Source organism: Rhamphochromis longiceps, linkage group LG14 (assembly GCF_057381845.1).
Source record: "Rhamphochromis longiceps isolate RC_006_pf linkage group LG14, R_longiceps_female_GT1.1, whole genome shotgun sequence".
Taxonomy (NCBI): Eukaryota; Metazoa; Chordata; class Actinopteri; order Cichliformes; family Cichlidae; genus Rhamphochromis; species Rhamphochromis longiceps.
Window position 1 is genome coordinate 29388547 of NC_140570.1, and position 16666 is coordinate 29405212.

Genomic DNA, 16666 nt, shown 5'->3' on the forward strand with positions numbered 1-16666 from the left:
GAGAAAAGCACTGCATTAAGCCCAGACTAAAACCAGGAAAACTTTTATTGTGGAAAACACTGGTGCATTGTTACTCCAAGAACTGCACTTAAAAAAACTAATTCATTGTGTGCAATTCTGACACACACTAAACAATAAGCATACTCAAAGCCTGTTGCCCAAAGCTGCACAATGGTTTGAGGTAACATATCTATGGAAGAAATATAGTGTCATCAGAATTCAAGTATTTTTAGACATTGAATTTATGACACTGAATTTTTATCCTCCAAATTTCCCTGCAAAAATATTCACCTGCAAAAATATTCACCTGCAAAAATTTCACCTGCAAAAATTCACCTGAAAAAAATTCACCTGCAAAAATTCACCTGAAAAAAATTCACCTGAAAAAAATTCACCTGCAAAAATTCACCTGAAAAAAATTCACCTGCAAAAATTCGCCTGCAAAAATTCACCTGAAAAAAATTCATCTGCAAAAATTCACCTGAAAAAAATTCACCTGCAAAAATTCGCCTGCAAAAATTCAACTGCAAAAGTGATGAACTTTAATGACCCAAGCCAGAGCAATCAGCACCAGATCGAGTCGAGTGGCTCTCAGCCAATTAAATTACGCTGTTTGATCACATGACACCGTTAGCCAGCAGTGTGTCTCCTAAAAGAGAGCTGTTTAGAGGTGAGTGATTAAGTTTTTCTCCTAAATAGAGATCATTACAGAACGCCTAGTCCTACTTAAAATCCCATTTATTTTTATTATTTTTTTTTTATCATCTACTCGAACTAAGGAAAACGTTTGACTAACTCAAAGACAATTTCCACGCCTCCCATGCCTGTCTGCAGAAGCAGTTTTGAATTTAGGAGCGCCAAGATGGCAGCGGCAAACCCTGGCGGCTCTCCGGTGAGTATATATATTTTTTTATCTTCAAGTTTGTCTTTTGAAACCTTAATTTTATTTAAATCCGTTGCTCACGTATAAAGTACACAGACGGGGTCTTTGCTCAACTCGTCTGAGGCGTGTCTCACTAAGCGCTACATGCTAGCATCCTGCTAACCGAGCTACCCTTTACATGCTGTGCTTTAGAAAATAGGATACTCGTTAAAAAAATACTCCGCAGATATTGATAGATAGACGAACACTGCAAATATAATGTTGGAAACGAGAACGGCCTTTGGTGAAGGGGTAAAATACACCATGAATAAAGCCATAGAGTGAATGGCTGCCATGGTTGCAGAACGGCCTGATTTAATGACAAGAATGGGGAAGAGTGAGGTGAAGTGAACCAAAGCCACAAAACACGGTCAGACAAGGCGGCAAAAGGGCAGTGATCTGTCCGTCAGTATGAAGTTGGTGTGTGCTTTGGTGAACAAAAACTCCAGACCGGTAGCAGGAAGATGGGAGACTCGTGTTTCACTGGAATAGTGGTGAATTAAAACATCCTTTGTTGGGGACATTTCGGTGTAAATGCATCCATACAGGTGAGACAGAGGCAGACCAGACAGTGAAGAAAACAAGGCAAACATTAGAAATATTAAAACGGAAATATAGGATTGAGTTGAGGTCCTTGCAGGCTACCCACAATTTCCCCAAACTGAGCCACCCATTAAGAAATTCATTCTCACTGTTTCATAAACCAAAGGGATTAAATTTGACAATATCAAATTTAATTTTCTGATCTTTTCATAAATGAAACACGCTGCCAGGCAATCTGTTTTCATTTTTTTTCATCCATTCAGAGTATTTGTTGGGAACACTGAACTCAATAATCAGTTCCAGCTTTCTTCATTAAGTTTTGGTTTGGCTTTGTTCTCAAAAACATTTAAATAAAACAGATAAAATAGAAAATAAAGCTTTTTCTCTTGCGAGCTCAATTTTTAAATATACTGTGCTATTAAAACAAAAGATGTAAGAAAAGAATAAATAAAATCCTAACCAGAAAATCAAAATACTGCAACAAATGGCATGAATTAAAAAAAAAACTTTTTTGAAAGAACCATAAGGAAATATGATAAAATAAACATTGGAATCTTATAGCCTAAGAATATTCAGTTAACTAGGTAACTAACCTTGTGTTTTTAACTCACTTTTTGTTGGTCATTTAAAAATTACAAAAATAATTCTACTTTTTCCTCTCCTTTAGGATCTTCTCCTACATCATATTCTTCTGAGACTGCGTTCACGTTTAGAACATTGTCTTGAACACCTTCCCCTGGATCTGGACTTTTTAGATTTCATTTGCACCCAGGAACTAGTTTTTCTACAAGCTTTGTCTGGTCAAGTTCAGGTTTGCCCTGTCCTCTTAGATGCATTATGTAGTTTACATACTTTGATAAAAAGAGAAAAGGATAAAATGAATCTACATAGTGCTGTCATTCAGTTTGAGTGGGGACCTACTGGGCGACTAAGAATGGCTCTTTCCCCCCATCATCTTAACAGCCTTCTGGAACTGAACTTGTCCATCCCAGCCATTGCTAAAATTTTGGGAATGTCAAGAAGCACAATATTCAGACGCATGAATGAGTTCAATCTTTCAGTCAAAGCACTCTATAGCAGCCTGTCAGATGAAGAGTTGGACCAATGCATTACAGACATAAAATCCAGGCAGCCTCACGCTGGATACCGAATGGTGAAAGCACTTCTTCAGGCCAGAGGACACAGAGTCCAGTACCAAAGGGTTAGAAGTTCTATGCACCGTGTTGACACAGCTGGTGTTGTGTCAAGGATGTTTTCCTTGGGATGCATTGCTCGACGTGCTTATTCCGTCCCAGGACCACAGTCTCTAATGCATATTGACACAAATCACAAACTGATACGGTAAATTATTTGATCTTTTGAAGTGAAAGATATTCCTGAGAATTTTTTCATCTGCAAATGTTCAGAACTGTATTTTGTTATCTTACTCGTTACTATATTTGCATCTGGACATACATAAATTACATCTTGCATTGCTTACATTTAAACACTTCAAAGTGATAATTCCAAAATTGATAAAAAAAAATTTTTGTTTTCCCCATTCAGCTATAACATTGTGATCTTTGGAGGTATTGATGGCTTTTCTCGTAAGGTAAGTTTAGTTTAGTAAGTAAATCAAATGTAATATTTACATGGAAGTTTCCCATTGTTCTTTTTCCTATAAAGATTATGTATCTCGGTGCTGCTTCCAACAATCTGGCATCAACAACACTGGCATTCTTCCAAAAATCAATCGAGAAGTTTGGTTTTCCTCTCAGGTAATAAGTGATGCATTTTATTATGGGTTAGGTATTATCTTACATACCTTTTGTAAGACTACATTTGGATATTTCATTAAAAGTTGTTTAAGATGATTCTAACTTGCCTCAATATATATATCTCTAATTTCAAATGATTGTTATGGTGACTTGGGGATATTTAAGAATAAAAAAAAATTAATTCAACACCTTTACCAAACACTGCTGTTATGTAATTGGATACAAGGGGTGAGATAGTAATATTTTGCCTCCTTGGCTGTAACTCCCTGACATTACAAGGGTAATCATTTTATGATGTCGGGTTCAGTGTTACACCATGATTTCAAATTCAATATCATCATCAATAAGAATTAGTATTATCATTTCAGAATTGTAGGTAACCACTTTTAAATGCCATAGACTACTTATTTGTTTAATTTGATGTAAATATTTTTGCAAAAATATTCTAAAAATTGTCTCCTTACACAGATCATAATGATACAAGATGGCACTTGCGTAATTTCCAACAAATACAATAAATCTAAGTAATTACTACTAACCTGTGAAATCCTGAAAAATGTTTTAACAGCTGTGTTAAATTACACTTCATACTGACACATGCTGGAAAGTGCATTCATGAGACAATTTTTCTGATGCATTCAAGAGCAGTAGCAATGAAAGATTTTAAGGATTCTTTTACAATTTGTTTTTCAAACTTTGCTTAAGGCATATACTGTTCTTTATTATCAGATCTAAGTTTTTTTAAAGCTTCCAATGTTTTGGGGTACGATTCTTTGTTTTCAGGGTTCGTGGCGACCACGGAGGGGAAAATGTGGAGGTTGCACGGCTGATGTTTACTGTTCGTGGCACAGGAAGAGGCAGTTTCATTTCAGGAAAGAGTGTGCACAATCAAAGGTTTGTTCTCATAAAATACTGTCCACCTCAAATGTTTCTGACATAAGATGGAAGGTGTTGCATCTTTATTTCCATTAATTAAAAATACATACATTTAAAGGGTATAGTTTTATGACAGTTTTACAGTAAAATGTCTTTAGAAAACAGTGCCCTATCCAGCATGATACACTTTCTGATATGTATCAGGTGTTCCTTTTTTTTTTTGGCAGTTTTTGTTGTTTTTTCTTTCAATTTCCATTACTTACCCCTCAAGGAAGAAAATATTGGACAGGTCCTACAAACCCCAAAGAGCCTTCAGGAATGTGCCCTATTTTTTTAGTTATTCACGCACCTTTTCCAGTCTGTTCCTTCCTTCCATGAATGTTCATTCTGTGTTAATGGTCTGGTTGTCATCTCATGTTGCCACTGATCATTACAACCCTTTTGGCACCTTTTAAGTGATATGCCTGGGTCCTTCCTACATGCCCTGGTAATGTATTATTACTGTTGTCATGCACACATTTCATGTAGGGTTAGAAACAAGCAGGGAATTTCTCATACACACCAAAAAAAGCCATACCTAATTAAATATTTTTTATATATTATTTCAGAATAGAGCGACTGTGGAGAGACCTCTGGGTGGCCGTTACATGCATTTACTACGATGTTCTTCACAACCTTGAGGAAGAGGGCCTTCTTGACATTTCAAATGTTGCACACCTCTTTTGCTGCCATTACGTCTTTCTTCCTCGACTGGAGGATGATTTGAATACATTTTGCAGTGGATGGGACAACCATCCACTGCGAACAGAAAACAACATGAGTCCCAACCAGCTGTGGGAGTTGGGTCACAGATATCACCCTGTTCCTGTTCCAGAAAACACACAGGTAAAGGTGCACATTTTTAGTACTCATTGATTCCTATATACAATTATTCTTTCCTAATTTTGCTTGTTCGTTGCAGGGCTTCCAGATTCCAGACATTGACTGGGAGGACAGTGGCCTATCTTGCCATAACCATTCAAGCATTGTTGTTCCGAACACTGACTGTCCATTGACAGAAGAACAAATGACAACTTTACAGGGCGTTGTTAATCCAAGAGCGGCATCCCAGTCCTTTGGTGCGGACATCTACATTATGGCTGTTCAGTTTTGTCAGCAATTCATTTAGAATAGGAAAGCTACATACAGTTACAGGAAAGTTTGTGAATCTTGTTGAATTTCATTAATTTCTGCACAATTTGGTCATGAAATGTAATCGGATCTTCATCACGGGCATCTGGACAATCAGTCTGCTTAAACTAAACCAACTCAAAGAATTTTCATGGTGTTTTCATTAACATAATTGTGTATAAGCAGTTCTGATTATTGTGACTTTGGTCATGAAATGGGATCTGATCTTCAAATTGTGCTGAAATCTATGAGATTACACAGGGTTCACCAACTGTTTGAAGCTATAAACTTTGCTATAAGTAGGAATTTTTAGTAAAGCTTCGTAATGTAAATACTGAAGAATTAGGAGAGGGAACTTAAAAATATAGATTCACTCAGAAAACTAAATAGAAACTGCTTGTCAGTTTGAATGTTATGTTGTAAAGCAATATTTGACTGAAGGCTGATGGTTGGAATGTTTCAAAATTAAAACAACAATGTAAGTCAATCTTGTCCTTTTATTTTGATCAAGATGCATGCAAGATGTCATTGACAAGGTAAACTTTCAAGACATTAACAGTTTTAAAAACTACTTAAAGGCATTTTCAACCGAGAACTGAAACAATGTTGCCTGCACAGAGTAAATGGCATCAGAGAGGCCCAGTAGATGTGAACATTTATATTCCAAATCTTAAACAGAGACTTGTACAACACTACCTTGCATTATGGGAATGACTCAAATGAGTCCAAACCCTGAGTGGCAGGTTTCAGAGCAGGCAATGAGGTCTTCCTTAAAAGTTAAATAGTCCTTGTAGTGGTATGGAATGCGCAAGGTCTCATAGCAGGTGGCAGCAGTTGGATGTCTGCCATCCACTAGCTCCACTGTGAGACTTTTTGGCACAATCTCCCATCCAGTCCAGAATTTTAGGACATTTTTCAGCTCACTTGGTGTTGCTGTGAAGAAAAAAAATGAGGTTTAACAACCTTGAAAAAAATCCAACCAATATATTTTTAACATTGCAATAATATTGGTATTCTACGGAGCCACGCAGGGGACACGGGAGAAAAAAAAATTAAGACGGACTTTTGCGAGATCTCGCAAAACAAACTCGGGATCTCGCAAATGTTTTAGCCGCATTCTTCAGAGGCCGCCAGCTCGAAGCCGACCGGGAGGTCGAGGCACGATGTGCCGGGAAAGCGGTGTTCCTCCCGGCTGTAGTAGGTCTCGACCTCCCGTTAGCTTCGAGCTAGTGGGTGTCACATCTCCAAAAGCGTCGGAGCACTTTTGCAAATATGTGATGTCTTGTAAACCGAGCAGGTATCTGACATTTACACCACTACATTCACGCCTCAAAATATCTTAAAGGTGTATTTTGTGACCCAGAAAGAGTAATATTACAACTAAGTAGCTGCCGCCATTGTTGGAATTCAACTTTTGCGAGATCCCGAGTTTGTTTTGCGAGATCTCGCAAAAGTCCGTCTTAATTTTTTTTTCCTCCCATGTCCCCTGCGGGGCTCCGTAGTATTCCCCTCCTGCAAAATGGCAAACCTACCATTTAGAATAAAATGCCTCATGTAGCCTGTGATTCGGCATTTATTTTCAAGAGGACAGTCATCATCTTCATCTTCTGGCCACACGATCCGCTGAAGAAGGACCTGTAACAGAACAAAGTATACCCTTAAAAATACTGCTGCACATTTTTCAGATTTCCATGGATTTTGTCTCTTCTTGTTTTGGGTAGTTCCCTTCCCTATAGCCATATTTTATCTAATTAGTCACACCTGTTCTTAGCTCACTATCACCCACTTAGCCTTATGGTCCATGACTTGATTTCTTGAATAAATTTCTATAATAATACATGTTTTGTGCTTTTTGTGTTCACTTGGATCCCCAAACCTCTACATAGTTTTGACTGTATCTTAAAAGAAGAAACTGTCTCAAACCAAAAATGAAAATAGAAATCAATTTTTTTTTTCAAATTCAAACAACATTAATGGCTAAATATATAATTAGAAAATGTGTATTACCAAATAATTACTAATGTATTTTAGTCATGTCTTTTTCAAATCTACAAAATCGTTTTCTATATGTAAATCAGGCTTTTCGAGCAGTTTTATTTTTACAGGACTAAAGAAAAACTGCTGTAAAGATGTATGGTCCACAAGAATATGTTCATTTTTAGTATTTGTGCATTTTATTTGTAAAAATGAATACAGCTTTGTTATGGTAAGTTTATTATTTGATACATAATTCTTGGTAAATGCCAAATTAAAATTGCAATTTTTTCACTTTGTAGAATGACTCAAGTCTTCATAGTTTGCTTTGGACTACATTTTCTACAACACAGTAAAATGTTATTAATGAATACAGTATTTAGGAACACAAAATTTACCTCAGGATTCACAGCAGCCAACTCTTGTGGAAAGAGTAAGGGCACCGTGTCAGGTCGCTGGGTCAGCAGGGTCCACATATGGGTTTCTTTAAGTCCCCTTCTCAGCTGTTTTATCGACCTCGTCACTCTTCCAATGACCTAAGGAAAAACGTTAACTAAACAGTAACACAGAAATATTTTACTTACTTTTCAATTTACTCACAGAATGGAGTAATAATTTCTCAAACAGCCATCTCCTGTTGTTCTCTGTCAAGGGGGGGAGGTCCCATGCATATGCCAGATCCTGAACACGTTTTCTCTCTTCATCCGACAGCTTGGATTGCCCTTCAAGCTGTAACCCATAAGACAGTAATTCAGACAGAAACAAGAACTATAAATTCCTAATTCCTCATACATAAAAAATTAAAAAAAAAAAAAGACAAGTTTAAAGTCTCAGACCATGTCTCAATGGCAGAGTTTTTGATCTAGAACAATTTTAAAGGATTAGTCTAGGTTAGACATGTTTATAACTCACACGGGGCAATGTATAAACGTTTCCTCATTTAAACATAAAAACCTACAAGCTGAATTGTCCCTCTCAGGTCTAGATCTGGACAGTCCTCGGGTGTAACGGTGGCAGTTTCAGGACTACCACCAAGTAGGACATGCACAACGGCTGGGCTAAGTCCAGATAGGCATGGGCCTCCATGAAGAAAGGAGTGCCCTACCATCCTCCCTGCCATAAGGAACATATCACTCTCCACAAGAAAGTGAGCTGCTGATGGTATGTAATGGCCTGGCTCTCCCTCAAAAAGTGGAGTAACATTAGAGTTTGCTATGAGATAAATGAAAAGAAAGGAAAAAAAAAAAGAAGATTACTTACACACAATACAGAGGTTTTCACAAAATAAAGAGACAATTAACTTGTGAAAAGTTATACAATATAATGATCATCAAACATAGGTACGGTCAACCAAAACAAACTAACCAAAATTGATGCAAAAACCAGACATCAGCTTCTCCATGCATGTTGATAAGAAAAAACGTATTACTCCTTGTCCGATAGCTGTATCCCCTGTTAGATCACCAAAATAAAATAATGAATACAAATAATTCTTTCAAGATATATTTATGTATCATTTTCAGAAAATTTACCCTCAAGCCTGCACTCCAAGGGACGTGCCCATTCAACATTGGGTCTCTTGTAGAATGAGATAAGGGCCATGTCCTGATCAGCTACACTTTGTCTGATGTCCATTGTGAGACATAATGGGCTCTCCATTTCATGCATGTCCAAAGCATTCTTTGCACATTCATATATGGCCTTTGAAGAGTCCAAAACAGTTAACCAGCCTAAAAGAAAATAGAAGTGATTATAATTGGATATAGTCTGTATATCACGTTCTATCTAGATACTATTACAAGAAGATTATGTTTTATCCTTTGAAGGATTGTCTAAAGTAGTTTGAATATGAGGCTATCAAAAATAAGAAATCCATTGAATGGATACAAACTAATGGTTTGATTTCCGGGAATTGTTCACATTAGCTGTTGATTGTTACTAATCAACACCTTCCTTACATAACCTGTGACTAAATGATTGACCTACCATCCCTGACTTCACAAGTAGTTCCAGATGGTCCTGGCATATCTGCTAGCCCTTCCTCAATTATTGTATCTTCATGCCCCTTTTCATTTCGTGAGCTACTATCAAAATATGTTGTTAAATTTCATTCAAGGCTTAAATCCAATGACAATGAAAATTGCAATTTTTGTTGCTAAATACCTTTCTCCACATGAAGAGGCATGCAGCTCAATGAGGTCAGAGTGAAACATATCTGTGCAGACAGGACACTGCTGCAATGGTGCTGTTGTGCAATAAATTATAAAGGACAAAGTTTATTTTTATAACATTTAATTTTTCCTTCTAGCTTGCTCTTAACACTTTATGCTTTTGGGTAATATGTTAGTATGAAATTGTCAAAAAACCTACATTCCTTTTCTGTAGGTTCATCACCATCTAAATTCACCACAGTACTTTCACTGGGAGTTTCCAAAGGAGGACAGGATTTTAGGTGTTCTGACAGAAGTTGCAGTGGAACACCTATGCCACACTTCTGGCATTTTGCTTTTGGCATGCATCTGAAGGACTCATCGCTTAGTGGTACAGGGTCATTGCTAAGTTCCTCTTGAATAGGAGCAATATATACATTTTTACCCCCACGACTGGCAGCCTTTAGGATTGTCCCTGTATAGCCAATATCAGCTGGAGGAACCAGAGAGAGTTTTCGGCTTCCCCAACCACCTGTATAAAAGCAAATTGCAGCAGATTATTCTGATCATGAAATATATCCAATGCCTCAAGAAAAGTAAAAAAGAAAAGTATCTTCAAAACTACTCAGAATTAGGAATTCACAACATGCGGTGAAAAGGAACTTGTCTTAAAAGTACTTATTAAACAGCAGGATCAGTTTCTAGTTTAATTATACACAGTGCAGAATTCATACACACCCCCAGGTTTGAACAGCAGCCAGCCACCTGTTACCTCCTTCAGTTTGGGAAACAAATCATTCAGGGCGTCCCTTAACTGAAAGCAATAATACAAATACAATCTCTGAGTCCAAAGAAATTACACATTTAACATTAATTATACCCCTGTATATACTAAGAAACGGTAAAAGAAGCATGCATTTACAGTGCAAACTGGATATAATAAAAAAATCTTTTTCAATCCAAAATTTAGTTACATTTTCATGATTAATGATGAATATCCAATAATAATATTATTTTTTGTAAATGCCACCTGTGACCTGCAGTGATGGTCACCTTCAATAACACTTTTATTAAGCGAAAACTTCTCAGTTTTGATCAGTGAATAAAAAGAATAAGTTTATACCTCTTCATGTGTTGTGCTCTCATCAAGATGTGCTGTTCTTTGACCCATCCCTGCCTGTGTGTGGATATATTTTTCATGTTCTGTTGGGGTCTTCTCCATTTGTTTTGGGAGCAAATAAAATACCACTTCAAGAGGTTTAGGCTTCTTAGCAGGCACCAGAGATGTAGCAGGGAATCGCCTTTTTCCCTTTCCTCTTGAGAAAATACCAGGAAAAGACCTATCCCAAACATTTTAACAAAATTATTTAAAAGCGACTATTATGAAATGCTTTTTTAGTTTGTTTATACAAATTCAACACAGCACTAACACTGCAGTATACACAGAAACATGGAAATATAATAAAAATAATAATAATAGCAGCACCCGAAAAACACAAAGATTCAAAAATAAACCAAAACATCAGAACTCAAAATACTGGGTCGAAACGAGCCAGATCCGTGACAGACTCAGAACTACCAAAAGTATATTTTTATGTGATTGACTGTTGTTGTAATTCAAGCCCTGAGTGTAGAGCAGGTAAGATATAAAGTTCCATCCTAAATTCCATGCTCATGCTGAGTGTTTAGTTTATGACTTTTTCACCTGGTCATTTCTTGCTGAAGGGATGGTCTTTCAGGGTTGACCAAGCTGGTACCTTGGCCACCTTGACTCTGTTCTCTGCAAGAAATAAAATCATATTTTTTCATACATACACACACACACACACACACATACATATATATACACACACATATATACATATACACATATACATATATATATCTCAATTTAGTTGAATGTAGGATTAACTCATAAGTCTTGCTAAAGTACCTTGTATTCTGATTCATCGCAGCAGCAACAGCAGGAGTTTGGTTGGATGATGTTAGCAACTGCAGCAAGTGTCTTGCTGACCGAATAATTTCATCCTGCATAATCTGAAACAAACACATAAAGACAGAAACAATTTATAAATTAACGTTCGATAAAATCTAAGAATTAATCATTTATTAGATAACAATATGAATATGTCTAACGAAAAACTTGTGTGGAGCAAAGTTACATTCAATCAAGATGGTCTGGCATGCTACAACTTTATAGTTGTTAAATTCTGGATACAAGTATACATACCCATCTTGTACGTGTTTATTATTATTATTATTATAATTATTATCCTACCCAATTACATGTTTCTTTTAATCAGAGTATGCTGTTTTAATGACTTTACAATATCATTTACATTGCGTTCCTTACATTTTCCCAAATTGTATGTTATATTAATCCTATATTTCCGTTTTAATATTTCTAATGTTTGCCTTATTTTCTTCACTGTCTGGTCTGCCTCTGTCTCACCTGTATGGATGCATTTACACCGAAATGTCCCCAACAAAGGATGTTTTAATTCACCACTATTCCAGTGAAACACGAGTCTCCCATCTTCCTGCTACCGGTCTGGAGTTTTTGTTCACCAAAGCACACACCAACTTCATACTGACGGACAGATCACTGCCCTTTTGCCGCCTTGTCTGACCGTGTTTTGTGGCTTTGGTTCACTTCACCTCACTCTTCCCCATTCTTGTCATTAAATCAGGCCGTTCTGCAACCATGGCAGCCATTCACTCTATGGCTTTATTCATGGTGTATTTTACCCCTTCACCAAAGGCCGTTCTCGTTTCCAACATTATATTTGCAGTGTTCGTCTATCTATCAATATCTGCGGAGTATTTTTTTAACGAGTATCCTATTTTCTAAAGCACAGCATGTAAAGGGTAGCTCGGTTAGCAGGATGCTAGCATGTAGCGCTTAGTGAGACACGCCTCAGACGAGTTGAGCAAAGACCCCGTCTGTGTACTTTATACGTGAGCAACGGATTTAAATAAAATTAAGGTTTCAAAAGACAAACTTGAAGATAAAAAAATATATATACTCACCGGAGAGCCGCCAGGGTTTGCCGCTGCCATCTTGGCGCTCCTAAATTCAAAACTGCTTCTGCAGACAGGCATGGGAGGCGTGGAAATTGTCTTTGAGTTAGTCAAACGTTTTCCTTAGTTCGAGTAGATGATAAAAAAAAAATAATAAAAATAAATGGGATTTTAAGTAGGACTAGGCGTTCTGTAATGATCTCTATTTAGGAGAAAAACTTAATCACTCACCTCTAAACAGCTCTCTTTTAGGAGACACACTGCTGGCTAACGGTGTCATGTGATCAAACAGCGTAATTTAATTGGCTGAGAGCCACTCGACTCGATCTGGTGCTGATTGCTCTGGCTTGGGTCATTAAAGTTCATCACTTTTGCAGTTGAATTTTTGCAGGCGAATTTTTGCAGGTGAATTTTTTTCAGGTGAATTTTTGCAGATGAATTTTTTTCAGGTGAATTTTTGCAGGCGAATTTTTGCAGGTGAATTTTTTTCAGGTGAATTTTTGCAGGTGAATTTTTTTCAGGTGAATTTTTTTCAGGTGAATTTTTGCAGGTGAATTTTTTTCAGGTGAATTTTTGCAGGTGAAATTTTTGCAGGTGAATATTTTTGCAGGTGAATATTTTTGCAGGGAAATTTGGAGGATAAAAATTCAGTGTCATAAATTCAATGTCTAAAAATACTTGAATTCTGATGACACTATATTTCTTCCATACATATCTCTCAGTTTCAAAACCGTAGCAATATATCATGCACCATTTTCATTTTTCAACATGCTACTCGTGACGCAACACTAATCGCGTGTTGCACGGTTGTCCAGTCACTGCTTCAGATAAATATTTCTTAAATCTTTAAAAGAGATTTTCCCTACTGGGATCTAATTATCTGTCTTGCATCAAAGGAACTCTGAGAGATACACAGTAATATTCTTCCACTTACTGTGATTATTTCGTTACGCAACCGGAGAACAAAAACAAATGGTCATCTATGCCAGAATTCATAGAAGTATCACTAAATCCACATTTACATTAACAACATAAGGCCAAAGAGCCAAATAAAAAACGGATGCTCAACATTAGCCTAATTACTGAAAGTAATGCTTCTGGTGACTGCTCATATAATTTATTAATAACTGTAAAAATATGCAGATGAATATTCATAAATGCCTTTGTGATGAAACACTAATAACATCTGTTAAATCTTTTACAGTCTAGCTCTGTTCTTTACAGCAGATGCTCAAGCAATTTTGTCAGCAAAGCACATCTCAAAAAATAAACAGATGTGCGAATGTGTGTGCTTTATCTGGCTTTCAGTAGGAGACCTTATAGAAAGCAGAGATGGCACCAGACAATGTGCTGCCAGAGTCTCAATAGACAGCAGAAAAGCTCCAAACTACCATGCACTAAGGCAATTCACAGAATGGTGATAAAGGCATCATGATTTAACTCCTCATTAGCACACATACGCACTCACTAACAGCTCAGCACATGAAAACAGTTGCGCATAGCCGTTCTTCAGCATTATTTTATTGGAAAAATTGCATCCTAAACAGACAGTATCAAGCGTGCATTTTTCATCTCTTTAAATGCACTTGTTTATGGCGGGTTATAGGACTATTACTCAAGCCTTTGCAACACCAAATAGAAATACACTTTAAAAAATACTGCAATTTCAAAAAATAAGAAAAAACATCTAAGAGAAATTCAGTTCATACCAGCAAAAATAACAGCAAACATTACCTCGGTGATTAAAGCTGATACAGTCGTAATATGAAGAAAAAGCATTTCTTTTCTACCTCCACTGACTTAAACATATGTTTTAACCAAGATACAAAATCTTCCCTCTTGCACTTCTTTTAAACAACATCCTAATGAAGACTGAAGGCTGTGTACTTAAAACTTGGCATGACTGGAACAAAACAAAAGTGACAGAAAGATTTATCTGTTTTTCGGTTTTAAATCAAGAAGAAAAGCCTGTATTTGACTTTCAGGTCTTTTTCTCAACTTTTTCAGAGGTGTCATATAAAGCTCAACCTTTTCAAATGTCAGGTGTGTCCTGAAGGCCACAGCTAAAGAAGAATTCCATGGCAGTACTTATTTCTGATACACAATGTCTGCCTCTGATACTTGTGACTGAAACAGAAAGAGCTGGCATAGCTTAAGTATAATTTTTATTATCATGCTTTCTACAAGGAAATGTCATTCCAATCAGCAATTTTGTTACTTTAGTTTTTGTGCAAAGATAATTAAACCATTTTCACTTGGAAACATTACTCAGAGATTTTGGTCCATTTTGTCATGATAGCATTGCACACTTGCTGCATACAAGATATAAATCTTCTGCTCCTCCAGATGCCACCACATGACCTTGGGATTGTGATCAGGTGACTGTGGAGTCCATTTAAGTACAGTGAACTCATTCACATGTTTAATGAACCAGTTTGAGATGACTGAAGCTCTGTGACATTGTGCATTATACTGCTGCAAGCAGGAATCTGAAAATCGGTACACTGTGGTCATTAGAGATGAACATGGCAATTAGACCAAGCAATTGGTCTAAAACAGAGTTACTCTTGCTTTCCTATCAACTCAAAGGAATCAAACTATTATCCTCTGACCTCTGACCTCGAGGTGTTTTCATGCACAGAAATGCTGCTCACTGGATATATTCTCTTTCCTGGATTATTCCCCGTAAACCCCACATACAGTCATGCCTGGCACCAACAACAACGCCACATTCAAAGTCATTTAAATCACCTTCTTTGCCCATTCTGATACTTGATTTGAACTTTAGCAGGTCGTCTTTACCATGTTTACGTGCCTATAAACCTCAAGCTGCTGCTGACTGTAGATTTGTGTCAACAAGCAGCTGGACAGTCCCTTGAGTGTAAGTATCCTGAAGGCCATGGTTACAGAAGAATTGTGTAGCAGTTCAATCATCTGAGTATTGTCTCTCTCTGGGTTGCCTTAAAAAAATATTGATTCTAGTTAATTTAAAAATAATTTAGATTCTACTTACCAAATAAAATCTACTCTTATGATACAATGATGTCTGTGAAGGATGGAAGCTACAACACTTGGGTTATTGACTTATCCACAAACCAAGGCTTTTAAAAAATATATATATATATTTCAACCAGGCATTCTGTACTAGACCTCTCATGTGCACAACCTTGAATTATGCTGTCAACAAGCTAGTGTTTGAGGTCAGTGAAAATCCTGTATTACACTGTCCTGTCATAACACCTGCTAGAGGGCATGTTACAGCTGCAGTGCCCAGAGACTGCACGCCACATTATAAAGCTGGATACAAAGTAGCTGAATGAAGGGGGAGGTCCATGTGGTGAACTGTAGAACATGTATCATAACTGATTTTTTCTTCGTCCGTTTGGTTATCCTTGTCCGAAAGCTGTCAATGATGTGCGGGCCAGAGCTTATCCAGACCCATATCTAAGAGCCAGCCACTGCAACAGGGCTTATGGAGATAGTCAAGGGTCTTGACTCACTAACACCAGCTAGACTTGCCTTATCAGGCACTGCAGATGCTGCCATGAAAAGTGATCAGTCCTCCTTTAAGATACTTACTAGGTTTTAAAGGGTGATGCAGTAATGAGAAACTAGACAGGAAGCATTTAATTTACTGTACAGGTTTTCCTGCCAGCAAGAGAAAAATTAACCTCAGTGATTTGGTACAAGGCTGGAGTTTGAATTATGCATTTTGTGCAGTTTGGTAATAAAACAAGGGATTAATATGTTTTAACATATAACAGAATAACTAGATGGGGCACATGTATTTTACTATACAGTGTACAATAAAGATAATTTTTCAATTAAACGCATCATGGTCGAACTGTACAATTAAAAGCGGAATTCCTGATGCATGTATACATTTATTTAAATCACACCTTCAGCTGGCTTTCCACATAGGCTATAGTTTGTGTAGATAACTAATGGATATTCATAATTCCATTTGCCACTGTCTACGCTGCAACCCTGCTAATAATAATTCAACTGCAATTATGATAAAATGGCTTCATGTGTTTAAAAATGCCTTGTTGATATGCACAGTAATGAGCCTCTGCATTTATGGAGAAGAATTGATAATAGCTGTTTTTGGTCAGCGTTGGAGGCAAAGGTACGTGGAGATTTTCAGGAGCATAATTCAAATCATAAACCTGCAGCTTTTTCATTGTTGCTGTTGTTGCTGATCCAAGGGCCAATTACCATACCCAACTATCAAATTACAAATAGCATTAGCA

At 37.0% G+C, this 16666-nt stretch overlaps 2 protein-coding genes across 6 annotated transcripts; one reads left to right on the plus strand and one right to left on the minus strand.

Annotated features, from left to right (window-relative positions):
• The first annotated feature begins 322 nt into the window (after positions 1–322).
• LOC146654339 (uncharacterized) lies at positions 323–5732 on the plus strand. 2 transcript variants are annotated; one of them, XM_085380488.1, is made up of 8 exons: positions 323–670; positions 835–892; positions 2133–2806; positions 3011–3056; positions 3131–3222; positions 4006–4116; positions 4707–4983; positions 5060–5732. In XM_085380488.1, the coding sequence occupies exons 2-8, from the start codon at positions 863–865 to the stop codon at positions 5264–5266; spliced, it is 1437 nt and encodes a 478-aa protein (XP_085236614.1). In that variant the 5' UTR covers positions 323–670; positions 835–862; the 3' UTR covers positions 5267–5732. The 2 variants fall into 2 exon arrangements, with proteins under 2 accessions (XP_085236614.1, XP_085236613.1); XM_085380487.1 differs by having other exon boundaries at positions 323–892.
• Positions 5733–5845: 113 nt separating this feature from the next.
• Positions 5846–12973, minus strand: LOC146654340 (G2/M phase-specific E3 ubiquitin-protein ligase-like). 4 transcript variants are annotated; one of them, XM_085380482.1, is made up of 15 exons: positions 12423–12973; positions 11326–11429; positions 11098–11172; positions 10516–10732; positions 10131–10206; positions 9613–9924; positions 9406–9487; positions 9229–9326; positions 8775–8972; positions 8608–8694; positions 8201–8454; positions 7843–7971; positions 7641–7778; positions 6801–6903; positions 5846–6201 (listed from the first exon to the last, which is right to left on the minus strand). In XM_085380482.1, exons 1-15 carry the CDS (start codon positions 12492–12494, stop codon positions 5984–5986), a joined length of 2163 nt encoding a protein of 720 aa, XP_085236608.1. In that variant the 5' UTR covers positions 12495–12973; the 3' UTR covers positions 5846–5983. The 4 variants fall into 4 exon arrangements, with proteins under 4 accessions (XP_085236608.1, XP_085236610.1, XP_085236611.1 ...); XM_085380484.1 differs by having other exon boundaries at positions 5848–6201; positions 9229–9323; positions 12423–12833; XM_085380485.1 differs by lacking the exons at positions 9229–9326; positions 9406–9487 and having other exon boundaries at positions 5848–6201; positions 9838–9924; positions 12423–12828.
• Between the last annotated feature and the right edge of the window lie 3693 nt (positions 12974–16666).